At 36.5% G+C, this 22,027-nt stretch overlaps 1 protein-coding gene across 1 annotated transcript in view; it reads right to left on the reverse strand.

The window, feature by feature from the left end:
* ADAMTS19 (ADAM metallopeptidase with thrombospondin type 1 motif 19) overlaps nucleotides 1-22,027 on the reverse strand; it is a 276,274-nt gene that overhangs the window by 188,688 nt on the left and 65,559 nt on the right. The window contains exons 4-6 of the mRNA XM_055548380.1: nucleotides 16,675-16,847; nucleotides 15,077-15,160; nucleotides 14,253-14,410 (exon numbers count right to left, since the gene is read on the reverse strand). Coding sequence (XP_055404355.1) covers nucleotides 14,253-14,410; nucleotides 15,077-15,160; nucleotides 16,675-16,847 — 415 coding nt within the window. The remainder of the gene's footprint in view (nucleotides 1-14,252; nucleotides 14,411-15,076; nucleotides 15,161-16,674; nucleotides 16,848-22,027) is intronic.

Raw genomic sequence — 22,027 nt, forward strand, 5'->3', positions numbered from 1 at the left:
AAGGCATCTCTATTTCCAGTTTTTTAAGGAATCTCCACACTGTTCTCCATAGTGGCTGTACTAGTTTGCATTCCCACCAACAGTGTAAGAGGGTTCCCTTTTCTCCACACCCTCTCCAGCATTTATTGCTTGTAGACTTTTGGATCGCAGCCATTCTGACTGGTGTGAAATGGTACCTCACTGTGGTTTTGATTTGCATTTCTCTGATAATGAGTGATGTTGAGCATCTTTTCATGTGTTTGTTAGCCATCTGTATGTCTTCTTTGGAGAAATGTCTATTTAGTTCTTTGGCCCATTTTTTGATTGGGCCATTTATTTTTCTGGAATTGAGCTGTAGGAGTTGCTTGTATATTTTTGAGATTAGTTGTTTGTCAGTTGCTTCATTTGCTATTATCTTCTCCCATCCTGAAGGCTGTCTTTTCACCTTGCTTATAGTTTCCTTTGTTGTGCAGAAGCTTTTAAGTTTAATTAGGTCCCATTTGTTTATTTTTGCTTTGATTTCCAATATTCTGGGAGGTGGGTCATAGAGGATCCTGCTGTGATGTATGTCAGAGAGTGTTTTGCCTATGTTCTCCTCTAGGAGTTTTATAGTTTCTGGGCTTACATTTAGATCTTTAATCCATTTTATTTTTGTGTATAGTGTTAGAGAGTGCTCTAGTTTCATTCTTTTACAAGTGGTTGACCAGATTTCCCAGCACCACTTGTTAAAGAGATTGTCTTTAATCCATTGTATATTCTTGCCTCCTTTGTCAAAGATAAGGTGTCCATATGTGCGTGGATTTATCTCTGGGCTTTCTATTTTGTTCCATTGATCTATATTTCTGTCTTTGTGCCAGTACCATATTGTCTTGATGACTGTGGCTTTGTAGTAGAGCCTGAAGTCAGGTAGGTTGATTCCTCCAGTTCCATTCTTCTTTCTCAAGATCGCTTTGGCTATTCGAGGTTTTTTGTATTTCCATACAAATTGGGAAATTATTTGTTCTAGCTCTGTGAAGAATACCGTTTGTAGCTTGATAGGGATTGATTGAATCTATAAATTGCTTTGGGTAGTATACTCATTTTCACTATATTGATTCTTCCAATCCATGAACATGGTATATTTCTCCATCTATTAGTGTCCTCTTTGATTTCTTTCACCAGTGTTTTATAGTTTTCTATATATAGGTCTTTAGTTTCTTTAGGTAGATATATTCCTAAGTATTTTATTCTTTCCGTTGCAATGGTGAATGGAACTGTTTCCTTAATTTCTCTTTCTGTTTTCTCATTATTAGTGTATAGGAATGCAAGTGATTTCTGTGTGTTGATTTTATATCCTGCAACTTTACTATAGTCATTGATTAGTTCTAGTACTTTTCTGGTGGAGTCTTTAGGGTTTTCTATGTAGAGGATCATGTCATCTGCAAACAGTGAGAGTTTTACTTCTTCTTTTCCAATTTGGATTCCTTTTATTTCTTTTTCTGCTCTGATTGCTGTGGCCAAAACTTCTAAAACTATGTTGAATAGTAATGGTGAAAGTGGGCACCCTTGTCTTGTTCCTGACTTTAGAGGAAATTGCATATGCCTTAAAAATGTTCTGTCCCAACTGAATGAAAGGAAATAGCCAAAAAAAAAAAAAAAGAGAGAGAAATTTAAGTGAAACAAATAATCAAATTGCCCATCAGCACAGATGGGTCTTAAAATTTATGCCATTTTAGTAAAAAAATTATCTTTCTGAAAATACATGCCAAAATTAGAACAACTCTAGAAAAATGAGCAAAGATGCACTCAAATTTTATCCCATAAATGTAACCACTCAAGCTATCCTAGCCTAAACTTTCAAGTTAAACTAATGGATGGCATTGCCTTGAATATTCAAGGTACAAAACTGAAAACCTTAAGAATCTGGGCTAAACAAGACTGCTATTAGTTATAACCAAATGGTTTAAAAAAAAAAAAAACAAACTTTGATTCTTTGACAGCCACTCTAGTACCTAACCTTAACTATTCCCAACCTCCAGCACCTTTCTACCAGGAAGCTACCTTCAAATATGTCATATTTCCTGGTCGCTGACTTTATTTATTTATTTTCATAGATTTTTTTAAATTTATTTATTTTAATGGAGGTTAATAACTTGACAATATTGTAGCAGTTTTTGCCATACATTGACATGAATCCACCATGGGTGTACATGTGTCCCCCATCCTGAACCCTCCTCCCACCTCCCTCCGCATCCCATCCCTTAGGGTCATCCCAGTGCACCGGCCCTGAGCACCCTGTCTCGTGCATCGAACCTGGACTGGTGATCTATTTCACATATCGTAATATACATGTTTCACTGACATTCTCTCAAATCATCCCACCCTCACCTTCTCCCACAGAATCCAAAAGACTGTTCTTTACATCTGTGTCTCTTTTGCTGACTCGCATACAGGGTCATCATTAAGCATCTTTCTAAATTCCATATATATGCATTAACATACTGTATTTGTGTTTTTTTTTCTGACTTAACGTCACTCTGTATAATAGGCTCCAGTTTCATCTACCTCATTAGAACTGATTTAAATGCATTCTTTTCAATAGCTGAGTAATATTTCATTGTGTACATGTACCACAGCTTTCTTATCCATTCGTCTGCCAAAGGACATCTAGGTTGCTTTCCTGTCCTGGCTATTATAAACAGTGGTCACTGACTTTAAATAACAGAATTTACACACATGACACCCCCTTTCAACTCAAAACCGCTTTTTCAGAGGATCTGAAGTAGACAGTATAGTAAGAGAAACTGAATGGCCCTGGATCATTCAAACTCGGGCAGAGACTTCAAGAGTTTTCCTCTTCACCATTTTTCTTGATGTTTGGTTCTTTCGTTCTTCCTTTAATTCTGAATACTACACAGAATCTTCTCCATGTATCAAAAAGAATCCAAAAGAACCTCCTCTTGTGTTCAACTTGGTCCACACTGGATTCTGTGACTCAAAACCAACCCCAAATGATATACAAAAATATATCATTTTTGTACTCCTGGTGGTACAACATATCCAGAGATGGAATATAATTACAGATGAAGAGGAATGAAAAAGGTCTGCTGACATTCTTATAACAAGTAAAAGACCAGACACGGATGATCTAGAAATCAAATTTATCACAAGGACACCATGCCTAGTTGTAGAGGTTGTGCACTGCTTACTTCTAATGGCTCCTTTACATACACAACAATGTAAATGACTCTCTCTACTGTTGTGTGGTGCATAGCCTATATAACAGGATTCATTATGTGCTTCTCACCTGCCAAGCACTTGGGAAGAGAAATAAAAAGTTAAATTTCAAAAAGGCTTCTGCACTGAAAGCAAAGAAGAGAATGATATAAAATCACCTCTGTAATGTGTAAAGGGCCTAGGATCAGTGAGGAAGAAGCCTGGGGAACTGTAATAAATACGGGATAGTCCTGTTTTGCAACTGCCTTTGCCAGAAAACAAAGGGAGAGAGAAACACCCAAAACAGATGATACTGAATAATATGGCAATCCAGAAAATTAAAGAACCACATGAAATCAAATCTTTACCTTAGGGCCAAGAATCATGGAGCATAAAGTATATTCAGATGTAGAGGGAAAGATATTTTATGTGCTTTTTCTAAATGTACAATACATCATATCATAATGCATAAGGCTGCAAGATGACTTTGATTTATATAATGTGAAACAAGGGACTTCATCTGTAACTAAACAACATGATAAAACTATGAGAAATGCACTGCTTATTGTCAAGGGCACTTAAGAGTCCATCACACAGCCAATTTCTGTTCAGTCAGCAAACAAATGAATAGAGCACACTTTTTTTTCCTCCAAAAATTCAAGGTCTTGTATCCTAAAGCACTGGAAATACCTTTTAGAACCATGGAAAGACAAGTCGTCAACAGCATTTTAAAAACTTCAGATCAGACTGTTATTCTTAATCTTCAATTCTTCAACTGTACACTGCTTTTCAGAGAATCAAAATAATATAATCCCAATTTCATAATATTCAAAGATTGCGAGGGGTAAGGGGGACAGAGATTGTTTGCTGCCTAGACCTGTGATCAAGAGGATTTGAATTCTCTCATTTTTGGCTCATGTTGGCTCTGTGTGCCTGAAGTCTGCATCACAGAGTTTCATTATGTGAGTTTATGGAAATGATACTGTTAGACTTTGGCAACTGGGAAGGTCAATAAATCCTGCTTAAGTTCTGATTTATATTGAAAAAAATGAAATGTAGCCTTTAATTTCCAAGAGTGAAGATTCATCTGAGAATAAGTCTCATTGTAGAATTTTATAGTGCCTTGGGATATACCTATAAATGATTCATTCAAAAATTATTCTATGATTTGTATGAAATTAATGTATTTCTACCATGTCTCTATTTTATTACCTCTTCTATCTTACTAGCAAATGGCATTATTTTGAAACTAACTTTCAGAAGTATTGTACCAAAAGCATTTTAGTAAATACTGAAAAACAAAAGTATCATTATTAAAATTAAATGCTAAATTAAAGAGTATTTTTAAGATATAAAGAGTTGTCTCTTCTCTATAATTTCAAAGAGAAATGTGAAAATTACACTAAGAAATCATGGAATTGATAGTTGGGATAAAGTGTTTTGTGTTTTTGTTACTATGAACCCATAGAACTAGGTCAGCTTTAAACTATTTACTTCATTGTGTCACACAGAACAATTTAACAAATAAATTACTGCAGATAGGTTTGGACTGATACATACATTATTTATTGAGTTGAAACCAAAATTAATAACTGAGCTATTATCTCTTCCTGTTAATGTGCTCACATAACATACAACACTTAATGATGACCTAAGATGAGCATTTGCAAGATACTAGGCTGTTTATGGGAGAAGGCAATGGCACCCCACTCCAGTACTCTTGCCTGGAAAATCCCATGGATGGAGGAGCCTGGTAGGCTGCAGTCCATGGTGTCGCTAAGAGTCGGACACGACTGAGCAACTTCACTTTCTCTTTTCACTTTCACGCATTGGAGAAGGAAATGGCAACCCACTCCAGTGTTCTTGCCTGGAGAATCCCAGGGACGGGGAAGCCTGGTGGGCTGCCATCTATGGGGTCGCACAGAGTCGGACACAACTGAAGCAACTTAGCAGCAGCAGGCTGTTTATGAGTTCAGTTTGTAAAATATGGATAAGACCATGGAATCCACAGAGATTAAAAATTTTATCTTATTTTTTATAACTTCACTTTCCTGGTGGCTCAGAGGGTAAAGCATCTGCCTGCAATGTGGGAGACCCAGGTTTGATCTCTGAGTCGGGAAGATCCCCTGGAGAAGGAAATGGCAACCCACTCCAGTATTCTTGCCTGGAGAATCCCATGGATGGAGGAGCCTGGTAGGCTACAGTCCATGGGGTCTCAAAGAGTTGGACATGACTGAGCGACTTCACTTTCTTTACAAAGCTAAAGATCTGATTATCTGTATGATTATACCTACTAAAAAGGGATTTTTTTTTCTTCCTCGATAACTCAAACCATTCATTTAGACTTTCCTAATCAATGGTGGAAGGTCACTTAGAGAAGTAAACCTTTTCTTACATTGGGCTAATTTTTACTACTAGGGCACTGGAGGGCTTCCCTTGTGGCTCAGCTGGTAAAGAATCTGCCTGCAATACCAGAGACCTGGGTTGTATCCCTGGGTTGGGAAGATCCCCTGGAGAAGGGAAAGGCTACCCACTCCAGTATTCTGGCCTGGAGAATTCCATGGACTATAGTCCATGGGGTTGCAATGAATCAGACACAACTGAGAGACTTTCACTTCACTTTTTCAGGGCACTGGAAGCAGTAATACTGAGAAAAGTGATCCTCCAAATAAACTTTAGCCCCACAGGAAAGTGAAGGCAAAATTATATCAGTATCTATCAATATGTTATATGCATATATCATTTGACAGGGTTTTTTTTTTTTTCAACTAGATTTTTATACCTGTCGCTTTCCAAAAAACAGAAGCAATCTGCTAAGCCCCATTCTAGGCCCTATTTATCAAGGGGTACAAAACTGAATCAACATTTCTGCTAAAGGGTTTAGGAAGTGCACAAAAATCTTTTTTTCCATGAAACATGAAATGGCTTAGCAAAACTACAGCAAATCTTGTCTCCCAAAAAAGTTTTTCCATCAGGTTTTGAGTACAAATGCTTTTTAGCAAGTGAAGCTTTAGTTTTCTATCCATAACTAAATGATACATTAGAAAGAACAATCCTTTATTTTGTCTTATCTTTAAAAACCATGGTTTGGGCCTACAGAGTACATATTTAGTCCTTTGCTAGTAGTTCAAGTTTTGAAAATCTGAGGACAAATAATTATTTTACAACTGACTTGAGCCAGCAAACTGAGATTATAAAAAACAGGTTTTCAGTTCTAATGAGCAGGATGAACCTAGAGCCTGTTATACAGAGTGAAATAAGTCAGAAAGAGAAAAACAAATATCGTATATTAACACGTGTATATGGAATCTAGAAAGATAGTACTGATGAACCTGTTTGCAGGGCAACAGTGGAGATGCAGACACAGAGAAAAGACTTGTGGACACAGCAGGGGAAGAAAAGGGTGGGACAAATTGAGAGAAAGCATGGAAACATATAACGTAAAAACAGATAGCCAGTGGAAATTTGCCGTAAGATGCAGGGAGTTCAAATTAGGAACTCTGTGACAATGAATAGGGTTGGAATTGGGTGGGAGGTGGGAGGAAGGTTCAAGAGGGAGGGGACATATGTATACCTATGGCTGATTCATGTTGATGCACAGCAGAAACCAACAAAATACTGTAAAGCAATTATCCTGCAATTAAAAATTTTGAAAAAACACAAATATTACTGTAGAATATTATCTAGAATATTCTCACAAATCCCAGATATGACTACTTTTGATTCATTCTTTTAATATGTTATACTAGCCTATGTGCAAGCAAGTAGTTCAATTGCATTTTATGAGCAAAATTTGACAATAATGAAAATGGGCTTTGCTAGTAGCTCAGCTGGTGAAGAATCCACCTGCAATGCAGGAGAACTCGGTTCAATTCCTGGGTCAGAAAGATCCCCTGGAGAAGGGATAGACTTAGCCACTCCAGTATTCTTGGGCTTCCCTGGTGGCTCAGCTGGTAAAGAATCCTCCTGCAATGCAGGAGACCTGGGTTCGATCTCCGAGTTGAGAAGATTCCCCTGGAGAAGGGAATAGCTACCCCTTCCAGTATTCTTGCCTAGAGAATTCCACGGACTGTACATTCCATGGGATCACAAAGAGTTGAACACAACTGAGGGACTTTCACTTTCAATTTCACTTTGACAATAATGAAAAAGATTATATTTCTAAGCACAAGAGCAAGTACACTGTAATTATTCTAAACAAATACTAGCACTTGTTTACAATCATATATAAAGATGTTAATACATTTTTCTCTAAATGTGAAAATTCAGAAAGCTATAAAAATAGAGTAGTCACATAAATTAGGATACTTCTATGTAATAAAACAGTATGTCTGTTCCTCCTTCCAAATGACACAGACCAAATATGAGTGTGTTAGCTTCCTGTTAGCTTAATACATAGAAATCTGTTGCATTTCTATACACTAACAATGAAAGGTCAGAAAGAGAAATTAAGGATTTAATAGATAAATTATCCTATTTACCATCACATCAATAAAGAATAAAATACTTAGGAATAAACCTACCTAGAGACACAAAAGATGTGTACTCAGAAAACTCTAAGACACTGATGAAAGAAATATAAGATGACACAAACAGAAAGATATACCATGTTCCTAGATTAGCAGAATCAATATTGTCTAAATGATTATACTACCCAAGGTAAGCTACAGTTTCAATGTAATTCCTATCAAAGTACAAATGGCATTCTTTTTTTTTTTGCAGATCTAGGACAAAAAAATCTTCAAATTTGTATCAAAACATAAAAGACCCTGAATAGCCAAAGCAATCTTGAGAAAGAAAAAAACAGCTGGAGGAATCAGGCTCCCTCACTGTAGACTATACCACAAAGCTACAATCATCGAAACAGTATGATCTCTCACAAAAACAGATATATAGATCAATGGAACAAGATAGAAAGCCCAAAAACAAGCTTTTACACCTTTGGTCAATTAATCTACAACAAAGGAGGCAAGAATATACAATGGAGAAAATACAGTTTATTTATTAAGTGATTCTGGTAAAACTGGATAGCTACATGTAAAAGAATGAAATTGGAACACTCTCTAATACCATACATAAAAATAAATTTCATAGTGGATTAAAGACTTAAATGTAAGACAAGATAATATATAATTCTTAGAGGAACACATAGGCAGAACACTCTTTGACATCTATTGCTGCAAGATCTTTCTGGCTCTACCTCCTAGGGTAATGAAAATAAAAACAAACATAAACAAATAGGATCTAACTAAATGTAAAAATGCTTGCAAAGCAAAGGAAACCATAAACAAAACAAAACGACAACCCTCAGAATGGGAGAAAATAGTTGCAAACAATGTGACTGACAAGGGATTAATTTCCAAAATAAACAAATAGCTCATGAAGCTAAATATTAAAAAAAAATCCAAAAAATGGGCAAAAGGTCTAAACAGACATTTATCCAAAGAAGACATACACACACAGCCAAAAAACACATGAAAAGATGCTCAACCTCACTAATCGGTAGAGAAATGCAAATCAAAATTACAATGAGGTACCTCCTCAAATTAGTAAGAATGTCCACCAACAAAAAGTCTACAAACAACAAAACATTCAAGAGGGTGTGGAGAAAATGGAACCCTCTTACACCATTGGTGAGAATGTAAATTGATACAGCCATTGTGGAGAACAGTATGGAGGTTCCTTAAAAAACTAAAAAGAGAGATACCATATGACTTACCAATCATACTCCTGGGTATATACCCAGAGAAAAGTATAATTCAAAAAGATACATGCACTCCAGTGTTCACTGTAGCACTATTTACAACAGCCAGGATATGGAAGCAACCTAAATGTCCATCAACAGAGGAATGGATAAAAAAGATGTGATATATATATATATATATATATCTTTTGGAATATTACAATGGAATATTATGGAATATTACTGGAATATTATGGAATATACTCGGCCATAAAAAGGAATGAAACTGTGCCATTTGCAGAGACATGGATGGACCTAGAGACTGTCATAGAGAGTGAAGTTTCATAATCAGACAATGAAAGACAAATATTGTATCATATCAATTATATGTGGAACCTAAAAAAAGGATACAAATGAACTTACAAAACAGAAACAGACTTACAGACTTCAAAACCAAACTTATCATTACCAAAAAAGAAAAGTCGGCAGGGATAAACTAGCAGGTTGGGATTAACATATCCATACTATTACACATAAAATAATCAACAAAGACCTCTTGTATAGCACAGGAAACTCTACTTAATACTCTGTAAACCTACATAGGAAAATAATCTGGAAAACAAGAGATATATGTATATGTATAAATGAATCACTGCTGAAAATAACAGCAAAGTGTACACCTGAAACTAACACAATATTGTAAATCAACTATACTCTAACATAAAATAAAAATTAAATTTAAATAAATAATAAATAATGTAGTAAAAATCCAATAGCTTTAGTATATAAGGTAGACTTATAGTCTTTCAAACATATAAAACACTATATGTTTCAGTATTTCATTGAATTCTAAAATTCAAAGGCAAGGCAGGCTCATTCAATAGAAATGTAAAGGGTAAATTATTAAATAAACTTTCACTAGATATAAACAGCCAAAAGAAGGAAAAGGAACTGATACTTGTTTCAGAATTCCTAGGTGTCAGGAATTTTACATATTATTTTCTCATTTAAATTTAAACCGTAACATGTTCAGAAAATTACTACAGGTAATATCGAGTATATCACACTAACCCCATAAAACTGTTTTGTCACTCAACAATACTGTGAGCCACAGCAAATGATTCCCAACTGTGTCTAAGATAATGAGGAATGCAATAATAACCATGGGCTGACCAACTATCAATTAAAAACATTCATTATGTAATACTAGAACAAAAGATATTTCCGATAGTATATCTTCCACATTAATAAAAGTGTGCACAGGATTTTATACAATTATTTATGCTTGGAAAATTACTGAATGGTCATTTTATGTTAGATGTTATAGAAGATGTCTTATATTCTTCTCTCTGTACTATCAGTCTCATCATAATGAGACGAATAGAGGTCAAACGGTCAACTCCAAGATTACCAGCTACTGTTTGGGTAAACACAGGTTACATTTCTTTGATTATCTTTCTTATTTAGTCTTAAAGTTCTATATATTTATATATCATATACGTATATACACAAATACACATATAATTATAGATACAAATTATCCATTAAAGATGTCTATTGTAAGTATCTAATCTTTTCATTTACATATCAATATTTTTGGATATGATGTGGTTTTAATTTTCAGGAAGCCCAAATGATTAATGATTTTTATTTACTGCTTTTTTGTATCCTATCTAGGAAATTACTGTCCTCTCATGGTCATGACGATTTTGTTTTTAATAAAAGTCTTATAGTTGTAGATTTCTGTGATCCATTATGAATTAACATCATACAAGGTGCTAAACAGGGCTGAGATTCATTTTTTTCAAATGGCTATCCATATGTAAACAGACTATCTTTTCATCACTGAATTATGCTAATGGTTTTACTGAACATCAATTGACCATATGTATGTGAGTGTATTTCCAGACTCTTTATTCTGTTTCATTGATGTGTATGGCTAATGTTCTGTCATAGCTATACTGTTTTGACTACCAAACCTTTATAATAAGTTTTGAAATCAGAAAATGTAAGTCCACCTGATTTGTTCCTCTTTTACAAAACCTCTTAACTCTTCTAGGTCCTTTTCTTTCCCAAATAAATATTGGAATCAGATTGTAATTTTTAAAACCAAACCAAACCAAATGAAAAAAACCTGCAGAGATTTTCATTGGGATTATAGTCACTCCATAAGTCAATTTAGGGAAAATAGACATCTTGATAAGACTTTGTCTTCCAAAAAATAAACCTTTATTTATACCTCTAATTTTTCTCAACAGGGCTATGTAGATATTATTTCATTTTCTTAAATTATTCTCAGTGTTTTATGATTTTGGAAGTTACTTTAAAATCTTTCCAACTGTTCACTTCCCCCATATATAAATATAATTCGTCTTCTAAATTGACTTTATATGCTATAGCCTTGTAAATTTCAGTTGTAAAGTTTAGCAATTTTTCCACTAGATTTCTTAAAATTTTCTTTGTACCAAGTCATGTCATCTGTGTAGAGACAGTTTTTAATTTTTCTTCCCAATATTTATACCTTTCCTTCCCCTTCCTTATAACCATCAGCACAACACTGAACAGATGACCTAAGAGTGGACATCCCTTGCCTTGCTTCCAGTCTTATTAGCTATAGATTTTGTGTGTGTAAGTAGGTGTAGACACACTTTCACAGATTAAGAAAGTACCCTTATGAATTCATTAAGAATTTTGTTGATAGGGTTTTTTTCAGTCAGTACATTAGTGATATCATTTCATTGTTTCAGGGATCTTTTCTTTTTGACAGGAAGTCAATTATTGATCTTAATGTTGTCTCCACTATTGTAATGTATCCCTTTTCTCTAGCCAATTCAACATTTTTTTCTATATCTTTGGTTCTCACCAATTTTCCTGTGATATGCCTCAGTCTCTAAGTTGGTTTTTATGAAAATAACTAGGTCTAGGTCTCTAGGTTTTTTATGAAATCTGTGAAAAACTTTTGACATTACATCTTCAAATAATTTTCTTACACATTCTCAACTCTCTTCTGAGATTCCAATGACAGCAGTATTTGGTAAATCCAACATCTAAGCAATCTCAAAAAGTTGGCTTAAAGCTCAACATTCAGAAAACTAAGATCGTGGCATCTGGTCCCATCACTTCATGGGAAATAGATGGGGAAACAGTGGAAACAGTGTCAGACTTTATTTTGCGGGGCTCCAAAATCACTGTAGATGGTAATTGCAAACACGAAATTAAAAGACACTTACTCCATGGAAGCAAAGTTATGACCAACCTAGATAGCATATTCAAAAGCAGAGACATTACTTTGCCATCAAAGGTCCACCTAGTCAAGGCCAGTGGTCATGTATGGATGTGAGAGTTGGGCTGTTAAGAAAACTGAGTGTCGAAGAACTGATGCTTTTGAACTGTGGTATTAGAGAAGACTTGAGAATCCCTTGGACTGCAGGGAGATCCAACCAGTCCATTATAAAGGAGATCAGTCCTGGGTGTTCTTTGGAAGGACTGTTGCTGAAGCTGAAACTCCAGTACTTTGGCCACCTCATGCAAAGAGTTGACTCATTGGAAAAGACTCTGATGCTGGGAGGGATTGGGGCCAGGAGGAGAAGGGGACGACAGAGGATGAGATGGCTGGATGGCACCACCGACTTGATGGACATGAGTTTGAGTGAACTCCAGGAGTTGGTGATGGACAGGGAGGCCTGGCATGCTGCAATTCATGGGGTCGCAAAGAGTCGGACATGACTGAGCGACTGAACTGAACTGAACTGAAGCAATCTCAGGGTCTGATTCTGTTGATCATTTTTCTTTGACCGTGGGTCACATTTTCATGTTTCTTTGCTTGACTAATTTTCATTATATTCCAGACATTGTAGATGATATTATAGAGATTCAAGATTCAGTTATATTCCTCTGAAGAGTGCTTTGTCTTTTTTACTTGCTGGTCACTCTCAATGTAGGTAGGTTTGAGTTTATTCTTTAGTAGGGAGAATATACCAAAAGCTCAAGATGATTCCCAAGCCTTTGTAAACTGGTGGGACTCAAAGTCCAAACTGGGCTTGGTTTCAGGCTTTGTTAAGAGAGGGTCAAGAGAGGGCATTTCTCTGGATCATGGTGCCTATTAAGAAGGCCACTTAATGGTGCCTCTGTTTTCTCAGATAAACGCCTCTACATGGTGCCTTTGTTTCCTCAGATAAATGCCAGGAGTAAAAACAAGGTATTAGCAAGGTTGCTTTACTCCCATGGCCCAAATATGCTCAATTTCTAGAACCTTAACTCCATAGCAACAGCACCCTGATAAATTTTGGGTAGTTTCTATGTGTAGCTAGACCAGCCTTTGCAAAGTCCTCACAGATGACCTGCACAAGAATTTGGCACCTCTGCCTGCAAAGTATCCTCATCTCTGGTGCTTTCAACAGGAGCACTGCATTCTACTTAGATTCCAGCTTGTTGTACCATTAAAAAAATTGTCCCAAAGCAAAGTTGGGTTGGCTGTGGGCCTCACTTAGTAAATTTTCCTTCTTTTAGAGACTGCACTGCTATTTCTTCAATAACTGAAAGCAGTTGCCTCATAAATGTTTTTCCATTTTATGGCTGTTTATTGCAGAGGTCTAGTATCAGGTACACCTACATAGCTGGAAATGGAAGTCTAGTTGTGTTCTTACATAGAGATTATTTTCATCCTTATGAATTATTTATAAGTAGAATAGTTTTTACACAATTCAGCAACAAGAATCCATTATGAATTCAATAGACTCATTACAGAAAATTATGTTTAAACGTCACTGTGTATTCTGTGAGGTGAAATGTCAACATTGATAAAAAAAAATTAAACTGCTAGTTAACAATGAACTACCATTAATTACTAGCTCTAAGCAAAATAAGCTTATATTTAAGTTTGTAAGTTTATACAGAGTGTTCATAGAGAGTTAATTGTTCTTCATTGTTTCACCTTATATTTATACTCAGTGCTGAAATACAAATGCAGCTCAAAATTAACTAGCTAGAGACTTAATTAAAATTTTTTCTTGTAACCAGAAATTGTTCAGTTTAACATACTGGGCATTTTACATGATGATGATGGAAAAACATACCATGTAGGTTCATAACTTCAAAGTTCCACCAAAATTCATCAGTGCTTTCATTTATCATCATCAATGGCTATGTCTTTGCATCAAAAATTGAAGGTAACTTTTTTTATATTAATTAACCAAATGTTTAGTCACTATGCCAGCCAATATGTGGCTGTTCAGAAATCAGTTATTATGAATTGAGGGAAATGACTAACAGCACTATGCCAAAAGTTTTTTGGAACACAAAATCTGGAATAAAAGCATTCTATGAAGGGATTAATAGGATTAACAGCATGGCCATCAAATTAAGAATGTCATTTAACTGGCTTTAAAAAACTCACCTTGTTATAAGTATAGCTGCATCCACTGAGGTCATGTCCTCTCCCCAGCTTGTTGACATCTCTAAATGTATATCATTCTTTTTGCCAAATTCTTCATGCTGCCACTTACAAAAACTCTCCAGCATTTTCTCTCCATGATGCCCAATATAAAGATCTGCCTGCAAAAGAAGAGATTTCACTTCAAGGCAAATTATTCTCAGATATACAGAAAACTAAAAACCAAGGGGACTTCTTGAATTACTAGAGCCGACTGCTGACCATAACATTAATTAGAACCTGGAAGACATTCAGGATTAATTTTTCCTGAGCTAAAAAATCTTAAAACTTTGTGAAGGTACAATAATTACAAAACCTGTTTAATGCTATTGTGAAAAAGAAGAGAGTTGCAATGGAATATTAAGAATGTGGAACTTTTAGACTTAAATTACTCATTATTCCTACAATTTTAACAAAGGTTTTACAAAGCTAAGCAGTATGTTAAAATGATGCCACGGAACAGTCTCTGTTTAAATTGAATTACAGATAAAGCACATGTTTAAATAAGAAAACAAAACTGTCATTAAAAATTACTTTTAAAAATTGCATTTTGCAAAGTTAAGTTTGTTGTCAGGATCCTTGGAAACTACAAACATTCCATTTCTGGACTATAATTGAGGTATTAACTAAATCTAACAGCCAGTTTTATGTACATTTCAAGTGACTCAGTGGATATTTCTGGATTTTAAGTCAATAAAAAGTAAATCCCTAACATTCCCTTTACTTAAAAGTACCTGGATACAACTTCTCACCCACTAAATTGAACAAAAAACTCAAGACTTTCTTACTGGAGTTTCATGGAGCAGAATAAGCTTTATCACACGAAGATTGACCTGCACACCAAGACTCTTGTGTTGGAAAAGGTTAAAAACCTAAAAGCAAATAAAAATAAAAATCCTAAAATAAAACTGAAAGACATCTTAATTTTTCTTAAAGCCCAGAACAGGGAGAAGTCTCAATTCAGTTGAGCAATTTTATATATTTCAAAAAAAATTTTTTTAATTACTTTAAAATTAGCTTAATAAGCAATAACTAATTTACTTTAGACATCAATAAATTTAGACCTAGCATTCTGATAATATACACTGCAATCGATAATCTAAGCATTTCAATGGGGGTGGGGGCAGAGGGAAGATTGGGCTTTCCACAATAGTGAAGAGAAGAATTTTAGTAACTAAATCCTAGAAATTTTCTTAAGATCACAAAATGCCAGTGTCCTTTCTTCTGAGAAAATGTCCCCAAAACAGCCTGCTTTATGCCACCTCCCAATTTATCCTTTACAGTTTTTACTCTCCCCAGGACAACTGCCAGACAGGAACAGGATTTTCAAAGCTCCTCCCCTTCAATGCTGCCCATGAAGACGTGCTATTGTTGCTTAACAGTCTCAGGTCACCATTATAACTGGTATTTCCAAAACATAGCATATGTAACAATGCTGGAAAGCAAGGCAAATTTTTTATGCAGTACCTTGATTTTTTTTTTTTTTTTTTTTGGTAAAACTGACTATTTAATTTATTATAGAAAATTAAAACTGGCATACTAAACCCACACTTTCCAAGGCAGTACTAGTTAAAAGAGAATGAAGTTGGTAGGCTATGCCTGTCTACCCTTTACAAAATGCTGGTGAAGTGGTTGTTGAGTAGCTAAGTATTTATCCTTGTACCAGTCGTTGTTATCTTGCCTTATATGGCAACTCGAATTATAAATGGACATCTGCCATTGGCTTTCATTTTTGTTTACTCTCTGCTAAGAAACACTCTCCATGAAAACCTTCTCACTCTGCCTTGAAGGAAGTTTACTCAACAGGGTATATAGTTAAGTCAAAGGATTTAGGCAGAAGGTACAAGGATTCAGATCCCAGGTGCAAGTTAGATTTCTGTGGTCTAAAAGCTATCAACCAAAGTTAGCTACCTGTGATTCAGCTCTTAGCTAACACATCTTACTCATCAACTAGTATTATAGCTGACATGCAATTTTACATACCTACATAAGAGCTCAGTGGATCACCAACCTCCATTTTTGTTCCACCTCATAATCTACAGTACTTTGGGTGGGGCCATACATATAAACAAATACAACATTTCTGCTATTTCAACAAATGGCCTTTTATAAAAAAGAAGGGCACAAAAAAAGAAATAAAAGAATAATAGAAAAATAGTTTTGCCACATCAAATTAACAATAAGGTTTTATTACTAGAAGGTATAAATTATTATCTTGATATCTCTTCTGAGATCGATCAATTTGATACACCTATTTTTTCTTACTGATGTCAATAAAAGAAAGGAATAGTAATGAGTTAATTTTTAAAGAACTTCATTATACTCACACATTTCTTCCTTAGAGTTTTCTTGAAAAAATTCCAAGCGCACTTTAAAGTTTGCCTACCATATTTAAGATGGTTAGAATGAATCTCCTGGCTGCATCTGCTCCATGATAGGAAACCATTGCTGGGTCTGCAACCACTACAGTCTCTATGTTGTATTCTTGAGGTAATTTGTATGAATATCGTTTCCCTCTTCCACTTTCTGTTATTTTTTTAGATCTAGGTCTTCCTTTATCTGCAACACAGAAATGAATTTTCAAATGTACCTCTATCTTAGCAAAATGAATAAAAACCTCCACCTCTTCAATAATTAAAAATAAAGTTTATTGAATACCAACATGTGCTGATGATATAGTGATGAGCAAGACCATGAAGGTTCCCTGCACACAGGGAACCTAAATGAGCATTTGGCTTTGGGATCAGACAGACTGGACTTCTACCCCTGATTAACTCTACCCCTCGGGAAACTAACATCACTCAGTCAGCCTTAGTTTCCTCATTTGTAAAATGAATAACAGTAACACTTGCTTTCTAGAGTTGTAGGTGGCCAATAATAAGATCACATTAGTATGTATAAATAAAATAAGTCCATAAATAAAAGACATCATGGTTTTCTTTTGGAAACCAGCGACAAGATAAAGGTCTACTTGCCAGAAGTGCCTGAAGTGACTGCTCCATGCATCCTAATGTCACTAAGACGTGTCTGACTCTTTGCGACCCCATGGATTGTAACCCACCAGGCTCCTCTGCAGGTAAATGCCTCTAATTACTCCAACTATGCATGGGCTACAAAGGAATTGGTTCTGTCATCCATCGGAATAATACAGAAGTTATGACCTCAACACAGCAGATTCTTCAAACAAGGCCAAATAAAAGCAGTAACCACCAATAATGGCAACCCACTCCAGTACTCTTGCCTGGAAAATCCCATGGATGGAGGAGCCTGGTAGGCTGCAGTCCATGGGGTCGCTAAGAGTCAGATATGACTGAGCGACTTCACTTTCACTTTTCACTTTCATGCATTGGAGAAGGAAATGGCAACCCACTCCAGTGTTCTTGCCTGGAGAATCCCAGGGATGGCGGGGCCTGCTGGGCTGCCGTCTATGGGGTTGCACAGAGTCGGACACAACTGAAGCAACTTAGCAGCAGCAACCACCAATAAACATCTTTATACATTTATATAAAAATGGAAAATTTCTGTTTATGAAAATATGCTACTATCAGAATGAAAATCATTCAACCAAGTGGTAGAAGATAATTACAGAACTTTTCCATAATAAATGAAAGGCTACTCTAAGTCAATGACAGATAACTGAACTGAAAAACTGGCTGCAAATCTGAACAGGCATTTCTAACAAAAAGGAGATTCAAAAAGCTAATTAGCATAGGAGAAGGTGCTCAGTCTTATTGGTCTTCAAGGAAATGCAAATTAACCACAATAATTTAAATACAATTTCAGAATGGCTATGATAGACATGATTATATCCAGTGTTAACAAGAAGGTAAGGACAACTGGAAGTCCCATACTCATATGAGCTGGGAGTTTAAATTAGGATAAACAATGAAAAACTGGTTGGAAGTATGCACTAAAGCTGAATAATTGCACACCCAATGACCAACATTCTAAAGTACATATTCATTAGAAACACATGCAAATCAGGTGTAAAAATTACTCATAGCAGCACTATTCTTAATAGTTCAACTAACCATTAATAGCAATAGTATAATGGATAAAGAAATTCTGTCCTATTCATAAAATGGAATGCTATATAGCAGTGAGGGCTTTCCTTGTGGCTCAGCTGGTTAAGAATCTGTCTGCCATGTGGGAGACCTGGGTTCGATCCCTGGGTTGGGAAGATCCCCTGGAGAAGGGAAAGGCTACCCACTCCAGTATTCTGACCTGGAGAATTCCATGGACTGTATGGTCCATTGGGTCGCAAAGAGTCGGACATGACTGAGTGACTTTCACTTCACTTCACTTCATAGAGCAGTGAAAGCAGACGAGCCTCACAAACATACTGCTGAGCAAAAGAAGCAATTACAAAAGAGAAGGCAGTGTATAATTCCATTTATAGGAACATCACAACCTGGGAAGATGGGATGTTAGAAGTCGGGATACTGACGATCTCGGGCTAAGAGAAACTAGTGCCAAAGAGTGGGCACAAGGGCAACATCTATGGTGCTGATACTTTCTATATTTGATCTGAGTAGTACCTACTGAGAAGGCAATGGCACCCCACTACAGTACTCTTGCCTGGAAAATCCCATGGACGGAGGAGCCTACTAGGCTACGGTCCATGGGGTCGCGAAGAGTCAGACACGACTGAGCAACTTCACTTTGACTTTTCACTTTCATGCATTGGAGAAGGAAATGGCAACCCACTCCAGTGTTCTTGCCTGGAGAATCCCAGGGATGGGAGCCCAGTGGGCTGCCATCTATGGGGTCACACAGAGTCGGACACAACTAACGTGACTTAGCAGCAGTAGCAGTACTTACTTATGCTTCACTTTGGGAAAATTCAGCAGTCGGACACATCGTTTGCACAACTTCCTATATGTGTGCTGTGCTTTAATAATGAATTTGTAATTTTAACAGCTTTGTTGAGGGGTAATTTGCATGCCATAACGTAGCCATTTCAATGTACAATTCATTTAGTTTTAACAACTTTTTATAACTGCACAGCCATCTCCACCATTTACTGTTAAATCAGCTATCATCTGCTCTTCTCCTTGCCATTTACTGAAATTCTGCTGATGTTACTAAATAACTGCCATCTTCTTTCCCAAATCTGTACTTGTTGGCCAACATCTTTTAAATTTTTTTATTCTAATTTTAGTGGCGTCTCCAGAAGTAAACATGTGTGTTTAACAGAATCCCATGGATATAAACAAGTATGTCCAATTAGTCATGTTTACATGGACATATCTAACTTTGATTTGAACCGTGAGGTGTGTATGCTCGTAGTTCTAGTTCATCCTCTTGGTTTCTGATAAATTCCTTTTCTAGAGGCTTATTCCAGGTACTTGACTTTGGTGTGTATTTTATTCTATTCTACTACCTGTTCCACCTTACTTCCCTTCTAACACATTTTCATGATGCCACAATTAGTTTATCTCTTCTGTTATTAAACTCCTGGGTTCCTTCTATTACTAACTTCTAGGTCCAAATAAGTTAGCTCTGAGGTCTAATGTGAAGTAGATTCCATCACAATTGCTGGTAACTTCACTGTTCTCAGAAATCTCCATAAATTACAGTTTCTCATTTTTTTCTCATGGGGACACAAACTAAAAATCTATTTAACAAACGAAGTTTTACCCAAATGTTAAGGAGATCAGTTACCTAAGTTAACCAAAGTGTCATGAAAATAAAATGCAAAGAGCCCTTATTTAACAAAAATAAGCATTATATCATGAAACAGGAAAATGCAAAAATGACAAAAGCAACAGGAGCCATCTGCAACAGAATTGAGGCAGGGGGTAGATAAGCCCCTGCCTCCAAGGCACAGTGACTGGAGATTCATCCCCTGTAGACTGAAACTCCAAGATGAGAATAGTAGGATTAATTGAGAGAGGAGGCTGGGCTCTGCCCAGAACACATTTCTCACTCTCAGAGACAGGAGACCTCCCCAACTATACATGGGCAGAAAGGCTCCCTGGCAGTCAAAAAGGGAGTGACGCTAACTGATGCCAGTCTACCCATAGGACTCTTTGATCGAATCCATCTTGGCTAACAGTTGCATATGCACACATGGAAGGATCCTAAGATAAACAAAATATGGACTGTGAATCAGGCAAAACAAAATGATTGGCAAAGGAAACCCAGAAGAAATATCCCACATAAGTAAGGAAGTCGCTCAGCCTGCCATGAGGGTACAACTCAGTGACTCAGTGGGAATTCTTTCCTGTGAAGTCAAAAAGCCAGGGCCTTGTCACTGACCACTGCTCTAGCAGCTAGGATTTGGTGCTCTCACTGCCATGACCTGGCCTCAATCTCTGGGGGGTACCCAACCTCCACTTCAAGCTGTTGCAGGTCAAGGCCGCCCAAGATCAGAATCACTATAGTTAAAAGTATATTTCATGAATCCATATTTAGTACCAGCAGTTAATACCAAAGACCCTGATGAAGGACAGCAAATGAAACTAATTGTATTAGTATCTTAAGATTTACAACAGTTAGAAATGAATTTTGTAGTTTTTTTTACATTGTAATCACAATCCTACTTATATATTAGTATATTATCATATAAATGTAAAGTCTTTAGTAGGAGACATTCCTATAAGTATATGAAAAGGCTCATCTTGGCAGGGTCAACACCTACTAAGTTGATTGTGGAGGAAAGATAGGTAGACATATAGATACACAGACACAGGTCTACCATCTCTCCTAAATGGATACATCAATGGTCTTCTGGGTAAAAATCACACAGTGGTAGGAACAGAAAGGAAGAGATAATAGGCAAAATATTAGAAAGTAGACATCACCTTTGGTGAAAGTGCTACTTGCTTAGTCATGTTCAACTCTTTGTGACCCCACGGACTGTAGCCTGCCAGGCTCCTCTGTCCAAGGGATTTTCCAGGCAAGAATACTGGAGTGGGGTGCCATACCCTTCTCCAGGAGATCTCCCCAACCTGGGATCAAACCCTCATCTCTTACACAGATGATGGATTCTTTACCATCTGAGCTATCAGGGAAGCCCAGTAAAATTAATCAGAAGAAACAGAGAAAAACGATAATGGTTAGGATTATTCTTTCTTTTTGCTATTGTTTGTTTTGTTTTATGTGTGTGGGGGGGAGGGGAGGGGTGGGTGGGTGGGTTATTTTTCATCTGGGTTATTTTTCAGTGACCAGGTAGATAGTGTGAGTATCAGCAGCGGAATCTGGGAGGAAAAATGATGGGTTCAGCCACAGATATATTAAGTATGAGGTGCCTAAGAGACATGGGAGTAGGAGTTACTTAAACACCTGACTGTCAGGAGAGAGATTAAAATGGAGGTAGAGTTTGGAACAAAACAATGTGTGAGTAAAGATGAACCCATGGATTTGGACTCTATCATTCCAGAGAAGCCTGTGGCATGAGATGTAGAAAGAAAAGGAGAAAGTCTTGGGAAATGTCTACATTTAGGGGGTATATATATGGAAGAAGACTTGCCCATGGAGGAGACAGAGACGAAAGAAAAAAATAACATTCAGTGCTTTTCAATCACATCAAGAGTGATTAAGAGACCATGTAAAGGAGAGACAGTAAAGCTTTTGTTACCTTTATTGCCCCAACTAATGACAGCTGTATTTGGCCCCAAACTGTCAGGGTACTGCATCCATATTTGTGTGTTAATTTAAATAGGTATTTGGAACATTTTAGGTTTCTTAAGACTCTCAATACCATGACTCTCTGACTCTGTCATATGAGTTAGCCA

This window comes from Bubalus kerabau, chromosome 1 (assembly GCF_029407905.1).
Source record: "Bubalus kerabau isolate K-KA32 ecotype Philippines breed swamp buffalo chromosome 1, PCC_UOA_SB_1v2, whole genome shotgun sequence".
Lineage (NCBI taxonomy): Eukaryota > Metazoa > Chordata > Mammalia > Artiodactyla > Bovidae > Bubalus > Bubalus kerabau.